Source organism: Thalia democratica, chromosome 3 (assembly GCF_965202585.1).
Source record: "Thalia democratica chromosome 3, ktThaDemo2.hap1.1, whole genome shotgun sequence".
In the NCBI taxonomy this organism is placed as follows: Eukaryota; Metazoa; Chordata; class Thaliacea; order Salpida; family Salpidae; genus Thalia; species Thalia democratica.
Genome location: NC_139167.1, coordinates 77,467,176 through 77,489,442, shown reverse-complemented (window position 1 = coordinate 77,489,442; position 22,267 = coordinate 77,467,176). Strand labels below are relative to the sequence as shown.

The 22,267-nt window shown below is 26.7% G+C and overlaps 2 protein-coding genes across 2 annotated transcripts; both read right to left on the bottom strand.

The window, feature by feature from the left end:
- Nucleotides 1–3,600: 3,600 nt before the first annotated feature.
- LOC145831810 (uncharacterized) lies at nucleotides 3,601–11,088 on the bottom strand. Its single transcript, XM_082939150.1, has 7 exons — nucleotides 10,987–11,088; nucleotides 9,749–9,881; nucleotides 7,505–7,586; nucleotides 7,056–7,127; nucleotides 5,820–5,954; nucleotides 5,071–5,153; nucleotides 3,601–4,186 (listed from the first exon to the last, which is right to left on the bottom strand). The coding sequence occupies exons 1-7, from the start codon at nucleotides 11,057–11,059 to the stop codon at nucleotides 4,024–4,026; spliced, it is 741 nt and encodes a 246-aa protein (XP_082795276.1). The 5' UTR covers nucleotides 11,060–11,088; the 3' UTR covers nucleotides 3,601–4,023.
- A 1,171-nt stretch (nucleotides 11,089–12,259) lies between these two features.
- Nucleotides 12,260–21,000, bottom strand: LOC145831706 (uncharacterized). The gene is made up of 7 exons (XM_082939021.1): nucleotides 20,130–21,000; nucleotides 17,980–18,088; nucleotides 16,619–16,844; nucleotides 15,883–15,980; nucleotides 15,087–15,257; nucleotides 13,438–13,525; nucleotides 12,260–13,102 (listed from the first exon to the last, which is right to left on the bottom strand). Exons 1-7 carry the CDS (start codon nucleotides 20,987–20,989, stop codon nucleotides 12,345–12,347), a joined length of 2,310 nt encoding a protein of 769 aa, XP_082795147.1. The 5' UTR covers nucleotides 20,990–21,000; the 3' UTR covers nucleotides 12,260–12,344.
- Between the last annotated feature and the right edge of the window lie 1,267 nt (nucleotides 21,001–22,267).

Sequence of the window (22,267 nt, the reverse complement as noted above, 5' to 3'; positions counted from 1 at the left end):
TAGTAGTATAAACTAATTAGATTAACGATATATTCTGAAAAAGACAAACATGTTTTTAACAACTACTTTTGAAGCTAAGAAAACAAAACATTTAAAAACTATAACTGTTGAAACAACTAAAAGTTATTTTAAATATTGAAGGTGTAATTGATAAATTAAGGTTACTTAGATATCTTATTTTTTTAGAAAGTTTAGTTTTAGAAACTTAATAACAGTTTGAAGTTTTTATGCTGTTTTCTAGTAATGTTGTTTAATATTTATACACCTAAACTTTAATCAAACCAAAAATTTGTTTAAATCAACCTTAAAAAAAATTGTACTACAGTTTTTAATATGATTTTACGAGACAACTTATAATTTGATTTGATAGATAGTTTTAGTAAAAATGCAAAACCTTTTAGCCAACTAGTTGTACATCTAATGACAAAGTATTTTTAGTTTAAATAAGTTTGTCCTTGTAACACAACTAATATTTTTTAGACTTTAACTTATTTAAAAGTAAGTTCAAATGTAAAAGTTCTCAGAATAATTGCATTTTTTTTGACTATACTAAGGAAGTAAACTTTTAGTGTAAATAACTCCCAGACAAATTGTTTAAAAGTATCCAAGTGGTGTGCGACTCGATAAACGAAATGTTTTATGTGTACAGGTCTGAGGACAAAAAAATTTTGAGCGCTTACTTTTGTCGTTCAATAAACAATATGTATAAATCGAGCACTTTACCACTTATTGGTTATTATTCAGACTTAATGGTTACGCGTTGAGCTTTCTTCCGAAAATAATATAAGACTTCAATAGTCGTCTATTTATAGTACACTATATACTATACTGATTATTGAAAAGTAGTATAATGATGTACATATACTTTGACTAGTCGTTTGAAATTTTTTTTTAATTTTTAGTTTAAATAGAGTGAAGAATAAACTTTTTTGCAGAGACTCTTACAATATATTATCATATAGCTACTTACTACTAAATATCTAAACTAGTAAGGATCTCAAAATCACAAAACTAAACATTTTTAACAAAAGTTGTAAGCAAATGAAACTTTACTTAAATTAACAAAAAACATCAGCCTTTTTTTCAATCGTTTAACATACAGATTCTACGACAATAAAACGTATAAAGAAATAAATTATAAAAAAGTGATGAAAACCCATAAAATATCAATCAAGTTAGCAGCATACCCACTTATGTTTATTAAAGAGTTGTACTTCTATAGATTTAAAATATTCAATGAAGTAAAATCAGGTAAATGATTACAATTCCGCACTGCAAATTGAAATTCAGTGTTTTTCACGTTTAAAACTATTCTATTCATTAGTACTTTAACGATATAAACTAACGCTTGATAAATTAAAACATTTGTTTCACAAATTAAAATTAACTTAAGATTAACCTAGTTCATTTTAATTTGGTTAAAAATAAATAAAAAATCTTGCATCATTATAACTTTTTTCAAAAAACTGACGCTAGTAAAGACATTACAAAACTATCATTAATTAGAATTAACGATAAAATATAATAAAACAATTTTACATGGAATTTAAAAGTTTTATTTACTTTAATCAAAAAAAACATTAAAAAAAAATGTTTTGATCCTAATACACTCAAAAATCATATCAATTTTAGTTCACAGCCTTCAAATCATTACTTTTCAACAACAAAATAACAGTTCCTCCATAATTATATGTTAAGTTTTAAGTTATTTTGGTTACATATTAATGTTTTTAAATGGCAGTTTTTTTTAACTAAGTAAAATAAAATTTTCTGAAATTTTAAAACTTTAATTAATAACTAATCACGCTTTTCAACGATTTTTAAAAAAATTTCCAAGTTTCTTAAACTTTTTCAAGGTTTTTGAAATTACAAGGTTTTTAGTATTGAATTAAATTTTAAAGTATTAAAACAAAGTTTTGAACAGTATAAAAGTATTGATAATACACTGTAATGCTACTATAAATGTGTTCTATGATAAAAACTTTAATCTAAGTTATAAGATATTGTATATTAAACCTTTTGATTTTTAGAAAAAACTTATTGTATATGATAATTAAAGTATGTATATGATGTTATAAGATATTGTATACGATAGATTTTAGTATGTTGTCTAAGTTACGTTACTTTACATGTAAAAACTGTTTGAAATTCCGGTTTTTTGTTTGCCTTAATTGTCAAGTTTTTTTGCAACCTTGCTAAACTAATCTGCATTATAAGAGAATAATTATTCAATCTTTTGTATAAACTTGAAAAAAAAAGTTACTGTTAGAGTTTTTTTAAGTTGTTATTATATTAATCATAGTTTTATGAAGACATGAGAGATAGTTAAAAGTTATAAGTTTGCTTGTAAATCTTTGAATTTCTATTTAATTTTAAACATTACATGTTTTAGTCTTTCAAAAATTTTTGCCCTGAATTAACTTACTGTTACAAAATGTTAAAACAATAAGTAAATAAATTCAGTCCAAAAAGTAAAGTTTTCATACTTTGTATTGAATACTTTGATTAATTTAATTCTTTGGCTGAGGCTGACTGTTGAGTCCTAATCAGGACGAAACCGGTTTCAGTCTACTGGTCTGATGATCGAATAGGTATGATCAACCCTTTTGTTAAATCTATTTAATATTAAATCATGCCAGTTAACTGAACTTTAAAGTACTAAATGTATGTAAAAAAACATAATTACAAAATATTCAAGGAATAAATATACTATAATATACTATAAATATACTATAATATAATACTTAACGTATGTAAAAGAAAAAAATAAAGTTATTACAAAACATCCCAGGAAAAAATTGTTGTTACACCATACTCACCTGATAATTAAAAAACTGTTGGCATTTTTGTTGTTAATTTACTCAAATTAGTTAAGAAAATTGATTTCTATTTGTAAAATAATATAAAACTTTTATTTAAATTTTTAATTCCTTTTTTTTTTTCTTAAAATTGAAAATAAGATTCTAACCTTGGATTTAATAGTTAAAGTTTTAAAATCTAATAGTCCGAACAAAACATAAAACTCACAAACAAAAATTATCATACTTTGTATAATGGAAGTGAACAACGTATAGAGGGCGTATACTGACTAGTCCAAGATGATTGAGATTTCATTTCAGAGCGGGAAATTCAACTTATGGAATGAAAGTTCGGTCAACCTTGCAGAAAAAACAGACGATCCCCTTATAAGGGTATTTTGTTGGTTACTTTTTAATGCAAAATTTTTGTCAAGTCTTTCTTTCACGCTACCAGTTAGTTGTGCAAGAGTCGAACCAATGGAAATTGAACATATATGGCTTTGAGTTATATCTGTGGTGTACCTCTACTGGATAATTTAGTTTGAACTTTAGTAAAAAGTTAGTAGCCTCTAACTAGTGTTGAAAATTAGCACCAAACAAAAAAAAGATCTTGATCCGAAAGTTTGTATAAAAAATTTTGTTTAGTATTTACTTGCAGCAGTTTTTATAAAGTAACATAAAACTTTTATTAAACTAATCGGACCATTATTTTGGATTAATACATTATTATGTTTGGCTTAGTAATAAAAAGTTCAGAAATTTATTTCAAACGAACAATTATTGTTATATACTACAATACAAAACTAAGAAAAATATTTATTATATACAACAACAGAACTTAACAATTAAAACGAGATAATATCCTAACATACATTTTGATTTAACTTTATACTAAAACATTTACAATCCACTGTGCTTTCTTTGAAACATCTCACTTCGTGGAATAAAATAAGCATACTTGTGTGTACAGCTTTTTATAAAAAGAAAATAAAGACTTTGGTGAAAATCAAGCAAGAGCAAAGTTTTAAAATTTATAAAAATTTATCTTTTACATACTTTATATCTAAATGCTCACTACATATTTTTGCTTTAGATCAAAAAAAAATTCTAACAAACTTGAAACATTTTATTATTTCAAATGTGTGCAGAAAAAACAAATATTAAAATAATAAAAACCATAATTATTTATCTAAACTCTCATTTAATTTCCACCAAAAACCTCCATCTAATCCGAGTTGCTTCCACTGCCGCTGTTGCTTCTTCTCCTCCTCCTTCTCACAACCGGGGATTTTTCCCTCCTTCTCGGGGGGCTTCCCCTTCTCATCATGGGGCTCCTCCTGCCGCCCCTCGGCGGTCCTCCTCTCCTCCACGGCGCCGGACCTCCGAACCTGAACAGTTACGAATGTCATGTCAAGTATAGAAAGGCATATTATTAATAGTTGCTTTTGGATTCAATACTGCTGATTTATTCCCAATGTTTTTGATTTGGTTGCCAATGTTTAATTGGCAAGAAATTTACAGGTTTTAGAACGTAGAAGTATTTTCAATACATAATAAGGCTCAAGTGTAAAAAAATGTCTGAGCTGAAAGCCCTCCGAACCTGAATTAGCGAGGTGGTTATCATACTTTGAAGAACTTTATATTTTTTATCCCTTACATGATTATGAGCAGATGATCCCTTACAATCCTATAATTTTATGCAGAATAACCACAATAGTAATTTCAAATACAGCCAAACAATGCATGTTAACTACTTAAGCGCGCTTTTAAAAGGAAGACTTATTCTTCTTATTCTCTTATCTGTATTAAATCTAAAATAATTAACACTCAAATAACTTTGACCATTTTAAATCTGGTAAAATAATCTAATAAAAGCTCTGTGCAAAAGTGATGAATCTGTAATTTATCAGCTTTTAAGTGTGGAGCAAATATCAGCAGAATTCTTTAAAAAATTGTTTCTATTTCATATGGTTCCAATAAAACAACTTAGGAAATTTTGTAGTAAATTTAACGTTTTAAATCTAAAGTTTTATAATAATAAATGTGTGCCATTAAGTAAAAACTTTTTTTAATAGGAATTTTAAGGTCATAGTAAATATGTAATCGATTATATGAATGAACTTGGTATCTCTTAAAAGTGTTTTATAAACTAATAACGATACTAAAAAAAGTACCAGACATTAATAGTATTCAAGTATAAAACAAACTTGGGCTTCTCATTGAAAATATACATTATAGAGCATTTGCATTATTTATTTATTTATTAACAAACCTTGGAGGCGGGCTTCTTCTCATGGGCCTTCTCATTGGTGGCCTTCTATCTTGAAGTTGAAGCACTGAACGCACTGTTACCACCTGCAAAAAAAAATTATAAGTATGTTAATGGTAGTAGTATAAAACTGATAATATTTGTAAGTACTTGTGCTACCTAGAGTACGACATAAAATATACGCACTGTTACTAAAAAATCATGTTGAAAATTACAATATTTTATATATAAGTCTTAGTTTTTACAAAAAAATTACTATTTAACAACTATATAGCTGCTACCTCAATATTTGTACAAAACGCTTTAACAAGTGCAAATATAATTACAAAATATATACTTTTAATAAAGAAATCGTAAATAAACTATTGATTATTTGTTACATTTAATAACTTTATGGAAATCAATATATTACTCAAAGTAATTTATACATACAATTTTATTAAATGTTTAAAAACTGATTTCGTATAAACACTACTACTGTATTAAAACTATTTGGGTAACTTAAAATAAATAAATAAATATACAGTTAAGTTAACTTTATTTAAGTTTACTAAATGCTGCGAAACATATATTTTTAGGACACTAAAATAAGCATAAGGCGAGTATAAATAGCTAATGTAAAAATGGAACACATCTAAAGAATAAAAAAAGGTTCACACATTCGATAAAACTAAAAATATGTATACTTTGTGTAACACTAACAAACAACTAATTTATTATTATGTTAAAATATACAAACTCAAAACACTTACCTGTCCATCAATCTGTCCGTGGTTCATGTACTTGACGGCCTTGTCAGCCTCCATTTTGTCCAAGTAGTCCACGTACGCCACTATGTTGTTGCCCCTGTTCGGTGTGAACTTGTCTGGTAGCGATACTTGCTTAACCTGTTTGTTACATTTATGTATTATACAAGTTTTTACATTGATTAGGTGATTATTTTGTTAGAACATTGGTTTTTAACATTGGTAAAAGTAACCGTTCACATCTATTTTAAAAAAATTACAAATTTAATGTATGATATCTTTTAAGTTTGGGAAAATGAATCACTTTTTGGGTTATGAACAAAAATGAAATACTATTTAGCAGGGGTGTCGCGTGGGGTGTTGCACTGCCGCAATTGCACCACCTTAAAATTTTGTAAGAAAAAATTAAGTATCTATAACGTTTTCGTTATCTTTTAGAACAAAATCTCTTATAAAACTAAAATTTAGAAAACGACCATTTTGCTCACTTCACTGCCGCAAACTCTTAGCTGGCTGCCGCAAATGAACTCAAAAAAAACAAAATTTCTTCAAGAATTACCGCAAAATCAATATCTTGCGGTAGTAAGCTAAGTTGAAAATTCCCTAAAACAGTACAGGCTTAAGTATCATTCCACAAGCTATTGTAAACAAAAAATGAAAACAAAGCTAAGCAGAGCAGAAGCAACACAAACAAAGGCGATTCGAGCAGAGGCAACTCAAGCAGAAGCAACTCGAGTAAAAGAAACTCGAGCAGAGGCAACTCGAGCAGAAGCAACTCAAGTAAGGGCAAACCAAGCACCGGCAACTCGATTTTTTTTTCTGCACCACCGTGGAAAAATACCACGCGACGCCACTGCTATTTAGTATAATTATCTCTCTTACTTATTACTGGTTAACGTTTATTGTCAATGAGTATAATATGCATTAAAAGTTAAAATTAAAATTTTTTAGACGTAAAAAACATCAACTATTACAATAAAGCTTTGAGAAAAAGTCAAGTAATTTACACCTGATAGGCGCTTTAGTTGTAGCAAAAAAATGTACAAAACAATTTTACTTAGGGGCTTAACTTATTACAGTTTACTACTATGTTTTGTTAGTATAGCAGCTTAAAAAATTAACATGCTAAAACTTATTCACTTTAACACATAAACATAAAGTATATATCACTAATAGGTTGTCTTTATGCTGATTTTTAGTAAGTTGCAAATAGAAAATATATAATTAAAAATAAAAGTTTACCTCTCCAAAATTAGAGAAAATCTCCTCAATGTGGTCTTTATTGACATTTTTGGTCAGGTTTGAAACTGCAATCTGTTATGACGTAATAATAAGTGAAACTTGATGTTTTGGTGTGTGAAAAATTGCAAGTAACCGATGTTTTTTTAAATGGTATATAGAAATAAGTATGTTATAAAATTAGCTAATATTTAAATACAACAAAAACATATGTGAACACTTTATTTAACAACAACAAATACTTTAGAAATTTAAAATAACGTGTTCATAGATAAATATTTTTATTTAAATTAAAAAATATCACTTGAAAAATATAAAAATCAAAAACTTGCAAAGAACTTTTTTTATTTTGCTATATCTAAAACCAAAAAACATACAATTTATATAATTTTACTCGTTTAAATTTTTTATCAGTTTATTATTCATATGTATTTCAATATAATATATTCAACCTGAATAGCTCTTGACCCTCCGCTTCTTCTGTCGTGGATCGGACTTCTCGACCTCCTTCTGCGCGCTCCTCTAGATACCGATCTGTGAGATTTATTAAAATCATTTAAAATTAACAAAAATACATATTAGAAATATTTGATGCATATGTATATAATTAAGCTCCTCTCGATACCGATCTGTAAGTGTGTGGTTATATTAAATAGCTATAAATTTGAAATAAAAATGTGAAAATATGTTTGTAAGAAAACACTCAGTAGTTCTTGCACTAATATTAAGGTGCAACAAAAGGTGGAATTACAAATGATGAATTTTACTTGCTTAACCCTCAAAAAACGTATATAGTTGCAGAGGGTTATCAAGTCTGATGTTTTTGTGCTCCTTGATATACCGATCTGTTTGATTTAAACATAAAATAATACATACAATAAATATTTGATATCTATGTAAATAATTAAGCTCCTCTCGATACTGATCTGTTTAATTTAAACATTAATTAATACGTATAATAAGTATTTGATGCATATGTAAATAATTAAGCTTCTCTCGATAGCAACCTGTTTGTAAGATTCATTTAAACATTGAATAATACATATAATAAATATTTAATTCATATGTAAACAATTCAAATAGTTAAGCTTCTCTCGATACCGATCTGTAAGTGAGATTTATTAAAAACATTAAAATTAACAAAAATACATATAATGAATATTTGATGCATATGTAAATAATTAAGCTTCTCTCGATAGCGATCTGATTGTATTAAATTAAATTTAAACATTATATATTACATATAATAAGTACTTGATGCATTTGTAAATAATTTAAATAAATAAACTCCTCTCGATACCGATCTGTAAGTGTGTGGTTATATTAAATAACTATATGTTTATAAGAAAACATTCAGTATTCGTTGGCAGATGAAAATGGTTTTAAAAATATACGCATGTGTAAAATAACTAATCACCTCTTGACAGGGATCTGTGTAAAGAGTTTTAGCTTATATAAATAAGTTATTATTTACAAAAATTTGTGATAAAATTATCTTCGTTTAATTATAAATACATGTAGCGATAGATATCCAATGCAGATATGTAAAACTATCAATATGATTTGTTATAAAATATTTATTGTTAACGGTTCGAATTTTTTTTCAGGTGTACATGAGATAATAATAAAAAAATATGTAAAAATGTTAGTTTATAAACATATGTTATTACTAAGAAAACAATTTACAAGTTAAAGGCAGTACATAAAAAATAGTACTTGTTTCTTTTTCAAATACATTAATTGGAAATTTTAATAAATAATATTCTATAACTTTCTCTTATAATACTGTACACACAATAGTCCTTTTCATTTGAAAACTTTAAAAGTTGCTGGTGCATTATAAAAAACAATTTAAATATAAAACTAGATTTTATTAAAAAATAACACTCAAGTAAACAACTGATCATTTTTATTTAATCTCACAAATTATTTCCAAGGTCATCGACACTAAATGATATTGAGCTAGAAGTAGAATGTAGATATGACAAGCCTGTTATTTGATCTCTGCTTTTAAACAACAAAAAAATTACTGACTTAATTTTTTATGACAAGAACTTTATTTATTTTAATAACTTTAGCAGTCTACTTTTATCAACTTTATAACTGTTTTATAAAATAATAATTTACGGCATAACATACATAAGTAAACAAATAAATTTTAACTATAATTATAAATTTATCTAACAAGAAACACCAAGTAAAATAATAAATATTACTTTTAGTTCTTATTTTCTTTGTAATATCTGATAAAAGCTTTTTTTTTTCTTCTTCTAGAAACAAAAAAAAAACTTACCTCATATAAATTTAACTGTTATAATTCATAAAAAAATTAATTAAATCTGCAAAAAACTTTAAAATACATCAAGTTAATCTAATGGTTGCATTTAATTTTTAGTTATAAAATGTTCAATGAGTTAAAACATTTTTTAATTTAAAATCTATTGATATTTAAAGAAAGTTATTCTAAATTTGGTAAGATAAAAATTACTCTAACTACTTCATTTTTATCTTACATCAAACTATTATCAATAAAGCAGTTATAAAATAAGTACAACATAATAAGTTATAGAACAAACATAAAAAAACAAAACAAATATTTGAACCTCTCCCTACCATCAACCTGCTTCTTTTTGACTAATTTATATTTAAAATAATAAATATAATAAACAAAAAAACATAAAAAACATAACAATCACCTCTTCCTTTCAACCTGCTTCTTCTTCACCAGTTTTTTCTTCTTCTGCTCACTTTCGCTCTCAGAAGAACTCGAGCTGGAAGATGAACTTCCGTCAGATGAAGATGACGATCCGGAAGAACTCGAAGATGATCCTGAGAAATATACTTATTAAAAATATTATATATTACAACAACCTGTAGCACATAAAAGTTCAGACTTTGGCGCTAATAACTTTTCAAATGTTTCATTTAAGGATGCTTGGGTTAAGGGCATAGGGGGATAACACTTTTTTTTTTCAAATTCAGTCTTGTTTTTAACACAATTAGATAAGCTACTTGTTACTTATACCGCTTGTTTAAATTCAAAGTATCTTTTGAGATATAAGCGATCAAAGCTAGAGCCTTCAATAAGTTCTTTACGGAATGCGCAAGCTAAATGGGGAAAAATAGACTATTTCACTAAAAATCGATCTCCTCCTAAAGTTATTGAGCGTTTTAAAACTTTTTCAGAGTAATCTTTAAGAAACTTAACAACTTGTAGGAAACAGATATTTTTATTTTTGTTAAAAAAAAATTAAAATATTAACTAATCCCTTTATGAATTTTTTTCAAACATCCGCATCTACAAGTTCTTTTTTATATTGAAAATACACTTCCTGAATATTTGAATTAAATTTTGAAAAAATGAACGAGGAGACAAAATTTTAATAAATTTTTCAAAATTCTGAAAATATCGGACTTGAAAATTTTTGATTTGATAGGGTTGTATCGAAATTTTTTACAAAACGTGTTATATCTCAAAAGTTAAATGAATTTTTGTGTTCTATCAAAAGTACCTTACAGTATATACTTTAAGCTTTGAAATAAGTGCTAATGTTAATTTGAAAAAAAATGTTGGGGACCCCTATGCACTTAAAGGTTATACATCTTAATATTTTTAAGTTATATCATACTTAATGTGAAAGTGATTATTTTATTTTGATAATTTTTATCAGCTTATACTTTTAAGTGAGTGGTAGAGTTTAAATTTTTCAAACAATTTGTGTCTAATTAAAACTATCAAACGTTTTATTGTAAAATCACAAAAAATCTTTTTTTTTTTGAAGTTATGATTACAAATAAGAAAGTTCAAAATTCACTTAAAAATGTTAAAAATGTTTTTAAATTTTTTACATCGCCAACACTTTTAACAAAACTTATTTAATTAAAATTTTTTTATTTTCTCAATAACTTTAATTATATCAATTATAAAACAAACCGGAAGAGTCTGAGTCGTCACTGGTTTCTTCTTCCTTTTTGATTTTCTTCTCTTCTTTCAAAAGAACCACCATTTTTAATTAATTTCTACTTCAATAAATCTAAAAAATCACAGTTTAATACATCAGCTAGCTACTCTAATGAAGAATTAGTATAAGCACAGTTGAGTTATATAGAAACAATAAATATACAATACAGACAATTAAAGTTCAAAACAGTTAAAAGTAATGTTGAGGTTGATGTAGTTGTGAAATGACTTTGATGTAGTATCTGTGAATTAAATTATTTTAACACATAAGATAAAAATCAGTCGCTAAATTTATACAACAGTTACTTACAAGTGTACAAGGTACACTGAAACATAACAATTAGAATGCTGTTTTTTATTGAACTTAAATTTCACTTTTATTGAAGATTATAGAAAGCAGCTAAAATAAAACAATTGACACAAACTATAAGACTAAAAGTAAAACTTAACATATTTTTACAAATTATACATAAAAATGTTAAAATACCTTTAAAGTAAAAAATATTAAATTAACTAGACTCAGCGTGTGATTTTAACATTTTTTCATTATACAAGAGACTTATACTTTTAGTTACAACAGATAAAAGATGAAAATAAACAGCATAAATAAACAGTTTGATATTCATAAAATGCTAAATTTAACTTTACAAATTGAAAACAGTTAAAACTTTAGAGGACAAAATTAGGTAGATTTTGAGGGTATTTTTGAGGGCATTTTTTTATATTTGTAGTTTTTAAATTGTTTGGTTAGTGAAGATACTTAAAAACTACAGTATTAGTTTACAAATACATGCTACAAAATAAACTGCATAAAACTTGTTGCAACTTTTTTGCTCTAAATATTAATGCAGCATATATCACAAATTTAAAAATAGAAAGAAGAGAAACAAAAGAGTTAGTTTAGTTTAAGTATGTAAATTGATTATACGGTTTTAGACAAATACTATAAAAGCGTTAATTAGAATATTCAAACTTATCTAAGAAGTTATCTAGATATCTAAGATATACTTTTTACTTGTGGTAAATTGTTTGGTTTTACCCTGTAAAAAAACTTACGGTTGAAAACCATATCAAGCAGAACAAAATGTATCTACTAAAGTAATATTTATTCAAAACTTATAAACACAGTTAATTTTTAGTGGAAATGTTGCTAAATTATGAGTCTTATTACAAAAATGTAAGCTTAATTAACAAAATAAAAAGTGTTTTTATATTAATCTAAATTTTGTAAAGTAAAAGCGACACTACATATTTTTTTCAAAGCGAAAGTTTTTGTCAGTCAATTTTAACACTACCATAATTATATAAAAATGTTATATTTAATACCACAGTTAATTATTGGTGGCAATCGTGGAAAACGAGCTGTCAATGACGTCGTTCCAACTTGAAGTCTGGTCCTTTGACTCAAAAGTGTCATCTTCGTAATTAGTTGAGTTGTCGTTGGTAGAGTTCACATGAGTAGAAATGACATCAGCAGATTTAGAAGGAGAGGTGACGTTGCTTTTTGTTTGTCTCGATTTCGAAACGCCAGAGACCTCAGACTCGAAATTGTCGGAATACCCGACCGACTTTGAAGTTTTGCTTTTTGCCACAGAAACGTCGCTTTCGTAGTTTGTAGAGTAATTGTAAGCTGACGACCTTAAATTTGACCCGCTTTTGCCGGATGAGCTCGGGGTGCTCTGCTGCGAAGTGACGGTGGAAGTCGACCTTTGACCCACTGACGAGAGCGACTTTGTTGAAAGATGCGGGTTTGACCTACTTCTCGGTGATAGATTTGACCTACTTCTCGATGACAGATGCGACCTACTTCTCAGCGATGACACGGGGGTTGAAGTCGCGTTGGAAGAAGATTTCTCGGTTAAAATTTCGCTGGACGATTTTTCCTGCGGCGTGGATCGGGTGTCTTTGGTGAACGACGATTTGGCGGGAGACAGCTTCAGCGGAGAGTACCTGAAGGAAGTCTTCCTGGAAGAAACGAGAGTGAGGGGTTCGTTTTTGGTTGCAGTTGATGATTTGGGCGGGCTCTTGTCAACAGCTTTCAATGAAGACTCGATGGAAGGAACCAGAAGTTTTGATTCGCTTGATGAGGCTGTGCAATAAAGTAATTGAAAAAAGAGTATATATTACTATTATTTTTAATAACATTTAATTTATTTGTTTGTTGTAATAAAGTATTTTAAAAAGTTATACATTACTGCTACTTTTAACAAGGTCTCATTTATTTTTTACGAAAAAAGAACTCATTTATCAAATAAAAATAACTTATACATGCAACTACTTGAGTCTTATCATAATTTAATGTGTTTAGCTTTTAATAATAAACATTTTTACAAGTACACAAACTACATATCTATTTTACTTTGACAAAAATTGTGTAGTTGTAGTTATTATTATGTAGATATATATATAAAAGTTCAGACTGACTTGATTTCAAAGATTTAACAGACGACTTCATACTTGGAGGCGGGGTGTAGTGGCTTTTACCAGGATCCGCAAATTCCTGCGTTATCACCTGTAAAAAATATTTATACCTGAGTTTTTTGTTTTCGTTTATTTAAAAAAAATTCTACTGGAAACACTAGAAATTTTAGTAATGCCAAACTGAATGTTATAAAATATTGTAGCACAAACCTAATAAATATTGTACCTAAAACAGTTTAAAAATATTTATTACTGAGTTTTTTTATAGTTTGTTGTCATTTATCTTTTCAAAAATTCTACTAGAAACACTAGAGCTTCTAGTAATGCAAAACTGAATATTATAAATAATAAAACATTGTAGCGCTTGGTGTACTATCAAGAGATTTTTAATTAATAGTTACTAAAAAAACTAGTGTAAAAAAATATATAAAAAAATTAGTATACTACAGGTATATTAAGTTAAAAGAATGAGTATTACAATAATTCCTATTGCTGTTGTTATTTAAGACTTCATAAAAATACGCTCAATAATGTTTTAAAAACTTAAACATGAGTTAGCTTGTATAAGTTAATTAGCACAGCTGTGCAGAAACTTTTATAAAAACTTAAATCTTCTTTTAAATATATTATTAACTGTATTTAACTATGATCATTTTAAAACTAGTTGCAATGACAGAATGGCTAACTATTTTAAAGAAACATATCTAGGTTTTCTGCGTTTATTCCAGGTTTTTCAAAATACACGTTTTTGGGCCTATTTCTATTTTAAAATTATGTTAAAATAAAGTTTAAGGTAAATTTATATTAAGATAATAAACATATCTATATTACATAATATATTTTTTGTGTCAAATCAAATTTTTACTACTTAACATGTAAAAATTGTTTAAAATTTTAGGTTTTTAGCCGAAGTTGTCAAACTCTAGGATTCCAGGTCTTTTGGCCACCTACTAATAATTATAATTTATTAAAACATACAAAATTCAATTTGAAAATTACAAGTTAAATAAGTTTAGTAAACCTGTGTAAATCAATATAAAGTATTCATCAAAAACCTAAAACTAAACACAAAATTGAAGAAATAATTACAAGACACTTTTTATACTGTGAAAACTGTTAACAAACATAAACTTTTAAGATAGTGACAAAGAAATATTAACCTAACTAGTTGCTAAACTTGTATTAGTTGGTATTTACATAAACAAAATTATTAAAATTTAATAAATTTTTAAGACAACGTTATATAGGGTAAATAAAACTGAACTATTTGTTTGTTATTTTAACTTTACGCCTTACAATTGAACAAGTATAGTGTAAAAATATAGTCTATAGTAAACAAACAAGAATGTAGCAGATCTTATTGCTAGACAACTTTTAGCCCAAAGAGCTACAAAACTACATAAAAACTATTTTTAATCCATTTTATGATAATAAGCATAACAATCAGGTTAAACACAATTATGTACCTGTTTATCAACACGCTGTTTTTAGCTGTTGTGTTAGCTGTTTTTTTTTTCAAGCTTATTTTGTTATTTTACCAAAAAAAATCCTTACAAGCTATTCTAAATTTTATAAATTCATTTTTTATTATTCAATTAAAATTTTCATAAGTATTTTCATTATTAATTTCTCAATATCAATATCATATTAACCTGTTTAACAACGTGATCGCAGGTGTCGCTGACTTCCTCTTCGACGATCTTGTCAAACAACTCCCTTGTGAGGTCATCGGCAATTTCTCCCACCATCTTCCACGGGTCGAAGCTGCCTTTTGATTGGTGGTTGGACAGCTTCAGGTGGTGGAGAAAGTCTTTTCTACCGTCCTGTTGGTTGAAATATCCAAATAATTACGTGGCTACAGTGTTTTAGTGCTTGACGCCTTTTAGTCAGGTGAAAAAAAGTTTACTGATATAGTGGGATTTATTTTTTAATTTTATTGTTTTATTGATGAGCACTAATAGTTTGAACGTCAGTTTTTATAGAATACAAAAATTTAATTAAGTTTTTGTTTTTCAATTAATTTCGTTAACTACAATTACTAAGATAATTTTGTTTCTATTGAAATCTTTGGAAATATTTGAAGATAAAAAAATCAAATGTTGTATAACTTTAAATAAACATACATTTCTTATAAAATATCAATTTAACAGAAATTCTTTTTAACTTTTTTCGAATAAAAAAGTCTATGTATAATTTCAATATGTATAAGTTTTTGTTAAACTTTTTTACAGACAAAAGTTTCAATTATAAAAGCTTGAGACTTTAAAGCACTTATTTTTATTCCGAGCTATAATAAGTTATGTTCATGTTCTTTGTTTATAACAAAATTTGTAAAGCTCTTATGCCTGTAATAAATTATGCCTTCAAAAACTCACAGACCAACTATTTTTGAACTTATGCATAGTAAAATATAAATATATAAAAGCATACAAAACAATTCAAACTAACATGAATGGACTGAAGATTTTCAGGTGACAAATTCAACACAGTTTTTCCAACTTTCTTTTTATTATTCACCACTTCTTTTTCAGCGTCTACTTTTTCTCCTAAAAGTTTGAATAATATTCTTTATAGATTACATGTTACTTTGAATAGAAATTATAGGAAAGATGCTTATAACCAGGTTGTAACTTAAAATAAATAATTAAGTAAAAATTATAACTAATGAAATGCAAAAACAAAGCTTTACATTTTTGCTTTATCACAAAACATGATACAAATATAAGAAAATTGTAACAAATGTGTAAATTTATTTTATTTTTTGTTATAAACTTTTTAGTCATTGTAAGAAAAATTAAAAACAAACAAATTATTCTCATTCCGTAGAAAATTAATTTCTATTAAAAACTTTAGTGGTTCAAAATTTTACAAACCAATAATTTAATCATTTTAAATTAAAGGAAAATAATTAAATTTTTTTAATCACACTAACTTTTTTCCAAAAATAAAGTAACTTTTTAACAGCTATATTCCACTTAAATTAAACCAAAAAATGTATTATATTTATTTTAATCGAACAAAAGGATTTTTTCATGGCTGTTTAGGTGTTAAGAAACTAAACTTTAAATAATAAAGTTTGGGATATTGCCATATTTTTATCAGTTTTACATATGTAAAAGATAAACGAAAATTCTTAACCATTATGTTAAACTGGAAAGTATATTGTTATTTTATTTCTCCGAACCTTCATAGCACAGCATTCCACCATCGTTCACTTCCATCCTGTCAACGTCATCCTGCATGGTGACGTCACAATCACCCTGACTCCTGATCGGTCGAACCGCCGAGCCGTAGCTCAGCTTCTCGTGCCTCCTCCTGATTTCCAGCTCATCGCTTTCTATTTCCTTGATGCGGTTCAGCATTTTGCGGATGTCGGCCATTTCGAACCTTGCAGGGATCTCCGCCTGGTTCTGTGGGGGTGAAACTATTTAAGCTTGAGTTTGTTTTACTAAATCATAAGAACTAAATACAGGGTTGCCCAAAAATTTTCGACAAATTTTCTTGAGGCTTTCAAAATTTCCTGCAGGTTTTTAAAAGTACACATCATTTTTGGATCTATTTTTAGTTTAAAGTTAAGTAATATTGTATAAAACATTTAGAAGATACTGTAAAGCTACTTTATATGTGATTTTTATATAAAAAACATTTTGATAATAACATGAAAATTTTATTTGTATGATAGATTTTTTGAGTCAGATTAAAATTTTACTTCTAAACATGTTAAAATTGTTCAAAATTATAATTTTTTTCTCAAAATATCTCAATTTAAGGGCACAGGGGAGTCCACCTTGGTTTTTAAGAGTTGATATTATTTTGTAGAGTATCTGAGCTATCAGACACTTTTAACTGTTTAATAAAATTCAAAATAACTTAAGAGATATAAGCAATCAAAAGTGGTGACCTCAATAGGTTGTTAGTGCAAGGCAAAAACCTAAAACACAAATAAGACTACTGACTAAAAGTATATTATCTCCTTCATTTTTCAACCAATCTTCTTCAATTTTTTACAGTAAGTCTATCACAAGAATTTAAATTAATTTAGTGCAGGATTATTATTTTGCTTATAAAAAATTAATTTTATTAAAATAATACCGCTATTTTGTTTTTTTTATTGAAAAATTATGTTTTTGAACATTTTTAATACTTTTATAATCACAACATAAAATGTCTTTTAAACTATAAAAGGAATATTTCCTGAAAGTCTGAGGTAATTAGCAATAAAATAAAGAAGATAGATTGGTAACAAAGTTTTAAATATCCAAGAAAATTCACCCTGAGAATTTCGTGGTCAATACATTTGTAATAGAAACTTTTTATAAAAACAACTATATCTCAAAAACTAATTAGAAATGTTATACCCTATAAAAGCTGGCTTGTAGTTTATACTATTAGCTTTCATGTAAGAGCCAATTTTTATTTTTAAATATTGGATCCCCCATGCCCTTAACAAGATTGGTACTAACATAAACACTTATAAATGAGAGAATACAAATTATTTATTTTAAATTGATTGTTAATCTATTTGCCTCATTTAATACATTTAACCTCATAATCAGCTTTTTCAACTTCTTGGTTTTCCATGCTTTCCACAGACATCATAGTTGAGTTATTTTCTACTTCATTGTCATACTCATCTAAAAGCTTCTCAATAAATCTAATAATATATCAAGTATTACAATATTAAGATATTAAGTATTACAGTATTGATATATCAAGTATTACAGTTGGACAGTTTAATAGTTTCTGTATTGAAAGTGGTAATTAAAAATGTTAAAAAAGTTACCAAAGTATAAGTCTATCAACTTTTACAAACTATTTTTAAACTTGACAGTCTATACGTTTATTAAAAACATCCTAACCTTAAAATAGTAGTAGATGTAATACTCAATTTTAGTTGAAAATAAACTTAAAAAACCTTTGAATAATAATTATGCATTTAAAGTATTATAAGTCTTGGTAAAACAGACTTCAAGTACTTTTTTTAAACATACACAATAAGAAAATTTTGTTTCATATGTTTTTTTCAGAAATTTTTAACAAAACTGACTATAGTTTGTTTTTATTTTTTCAAAACAACTAATAATTCATACTTCAGGTTTTCATATTAATAAAAAATATTAATTTTTGTAAAAAAATACTCTAAACCTTTTTCTATTCTATGCCCTACTATTTAAGGTTGAATTTCTTTTTGTTATAAACAAATTTTTTGGTTTTTTATATTTTTAAGCCCATGGGGGTCAAAACATACTATTTAGAAAACTTGAGAATGACTTTCTGAGTAAAGCTTAAAGTATTAAATATTAGGCATTTTATCATAATACTAAAGTTTAAGTTATAATCTATTTTATAAATTGTTTCTGTTACAAATCTATGTGAACCAAAACATTTTCATAGTAAATTTTCTTGGAAGTTCAAAATTTAAATATAAATATATCTGAACTTTTAATCTATAGAACTTAAAATTTCAGAAAACATTACCTAAACAGGTTATTGTTTTTAGAATTATAATTTTATTAATATCAAAATTAAAATCTTAGAATAAAACAGAAAAAAGGTAATAGTAATTTACAAAAAAAAATTCTTTTTCAAAATTAAAATTTTATTCTGAGTTAATGATTCCAAGAATAATTAATGGACTATCTATAAAATTTTAAACAGCAAAAAAATATTAGTGAAATTATATTTTGTAGTTATTTAAGTTCTTGTCTTACAAAAATAATGTTTATCTCACTAATTTTTATCACTTATAATGTCTAAAAGCTAAGATAAGACTTAACAAAAAACATGATAATTTATAAAACAAGGTGGACCCTAACCATATTACTTAAATCTAAACATTAAGGGCATAGGGGGGTCCAACATTTTTTTTTTACTAAAAATAACATTGGATCTTATATGAAAGCTTGAAGTATAAATACAAGCCAATTTTTATAGAATCAAAAATAATTATTTAACGCTTGAGATATTGTAATTTTTATATAAAATTTCTGATACAAATAAATGGACAACCACATATTTTTTGGGGGTCAATTTTATCAGAATTTTAAAAGATCTATCTTCTCCTTCATTTTTGGAGCTAGAGACCACAAACTTTCAGGAAATGTTTCTTTTACAGTTTAAAAGACTTTAAATGTTGTAATTTTACAAAAATTGAAAATAAAATCTTTAGATTGAAAAACAAAAAAACTGGTTATTTTTATAATAAAAACTTAATTTCTCAAAATTAAAATAATTCCTGTATTCAATATTTTTAAAATTTAATACACTTTTTGTGAAAATTTGAAGAAGATTGCTTAAAATATTAAGGAGGAGATAGATTTTAAATGAAATGGTTTTTTTATGCATTTTAATTTAAAACCTTCCATTAGGAACCTACTGAGGTCACCAACTTTGATCGCTCATACCTCAAAAGTTACTTCGAATTTTTTCAAGGGGTTAAAAATGTCTGATAGCTCAGATAAATCTTGAATGTGACTTTGCACATTAACTGAAATTGTAGAGACCAAAAAATCTTAAGCATTAAACTTTTAGTAAAAACAAACAAATACATTTTTAAGTCTTCATAATTTTAGATTTTTTGCATTATGGCAACTATGCTTTGCAGCAAGGTTGCCAGAAACAAAACTCTTAACAACCTAATAAAAAGCTATACAAACAAAAAAAATTACACTAAAAACCATTGAATGTAAAATTACTTTGCTCTCCTAGAGTCAATCTTCTTCACTTTGCCCTGGCCAGTAGAGGAAGACTTCTGCAAGATTGGTTTCGGTTTTGCTGGCTTTGGTTCTTCTGCCTTTTTTTTCTGTGGTGACTTTGCATCTTCTAATTTCTTTTTCTGCGGCATTTTCTTTTTGATTACTGGGGACCTTGTCACTGGTGACTTGGCTGGCGATTTAGGCTTCTTTGGTTTTGGCTTTTGAGCAACAAAGCTGTTGTTTTTGTTGAAGGAGTTGTTCAAGCTCCTGTTGAGTATTTTCTGCTGCATAACCTTTTCCTTTTTAATTATTTGCCTCAGCTTCTTTGAAAAGTCCTCCACTAAACTTATTTCCTTGTCATAACCACCCATGGCGTTCTCAAAGCTCGGGTAGCTCACTTTGTTCTGCACTGGTTTGCTTTTGTAGAACTTTGTTTTTTGAACAATCGGTGCTGTTGGGACTTTTTTAGAGTTCAAGTACGTCGGCTGGTTTGGCTTCTTGTACTGCACTGGCCTGTCAACTTTCCTCGCCTTGACTGGCACGTATGCTTTTGCTGGTTTGACTGGCCTGCCAACAGCTTTTGCTTTCGGCTGTGGCCTCACTGTTTTAGCTGTTGGCTGCTCTGCAAAAGATCCAAAGCTGTTGTTTGAGACGTCCAACTTTGCAAGCTTGCTGGCCAGTTTTAATTTATCAGACACGTTGTACTGGGACTGGCTGCTGGCGTTGTACCTTCTCCTGTTGTCGTTTGCCACCTTCTCAATAATGATGAGGTTGTCCACGGACCGCTGGCCCGGCAGCAAGCATGAGTTTGAATCGTTGCGGTCCAAGTTGAAGTGCAGCTGGTTGGCTTGCGTGAACATTTTTGTGTTTGTTTGTTAATTATCCTACAATTTTATTTATATTAAAGTGAAAAAGATTGATTTGATCAACTATTTAAAAAAACATTTTAGACAAAACAAAAAAAAAGGTTTAAAATTTTACATTTTGTTTTAGTTTGTTATTTAAAAACCTACAATTCATATTGAACTGGTACTAAAAAAAATAATTTTAATAAACCTTGAACGCAGTATTAACTTTTTTATTAGAATAATATATATTATCAGTTTTATGTTTTATAAATAATTTCAATTAGTAATTAAACTGTTGAAATTCTGTTGATATTTTTTGCTGTAAACAAGGTTCACTAAAAATTTACTGAAGAGACATTACATACTTAAAAAACTCACGCAGTTTTTGATTTAAACACTTGAATATTTATCAGTAATTTAAATTTTTTTTTAACTAAACTGACATACTATGTAAATACAATAAAATATGAAGCAGCATTACATGTGTTATCAGTAAATTTTTGTAAAAATTTAATAAAATATGAAATAATACATATTATTTGTTGTATTAATTTTATAAAAATATTTATAAAAACAATACAGTAAAAGTATTCAAGTTTACTCATGTGTAAAACAATTTAGCAAGACTTGATAAAAAAGACCAAAAAATATTTGTCTTAACATTTCTTTGAATCAGATATTTTTTAAAGTATGCATATTTTCACTAAAATGTTGTTTGTGAACTTTAGTAGTATAAAATATATTTGTACTGTATTTCAGTTTTTATAGAAATAAAAAATTTAATGTCTTCATAAGTTATTATATAATACATGTATTAACAATAAAAAAGAAGATTTAATAGTAATAATAATACAGTAAATTCATTATATCCAATAAAAGAAAACTGTTAAAAAAATTTAAGTTAGCTACAAAACCTTTAAAATGCAATTATAAGACCATGTTTGATAAGATTCTTTTTAATTATTTAAAATCCTTTGTAAACTAAAAAAATCTATTTGAATAAGAATTGATGAAGTTAATTTAATAAACAAAATATCTTTTCAATGTTGGTGTTTTGTAAAAGACAGAGACAGTGGTTGTTTAATGGTTCCTTACCATTTTTTTATTTTTATTTAGTCAAATTTTGAAAAAAAGTCAAGTTTTAAAAATCAAAAGAGGCAGACAACCATCCATAATAACAATTTGAAATACCATCAAAAAAACAAAATGCATGATTAGTAATACAAATCTTAACTACAATAAAATAGAAACTTTTTTTTTAATCATCAAAACTAACATAAAAATAACTAA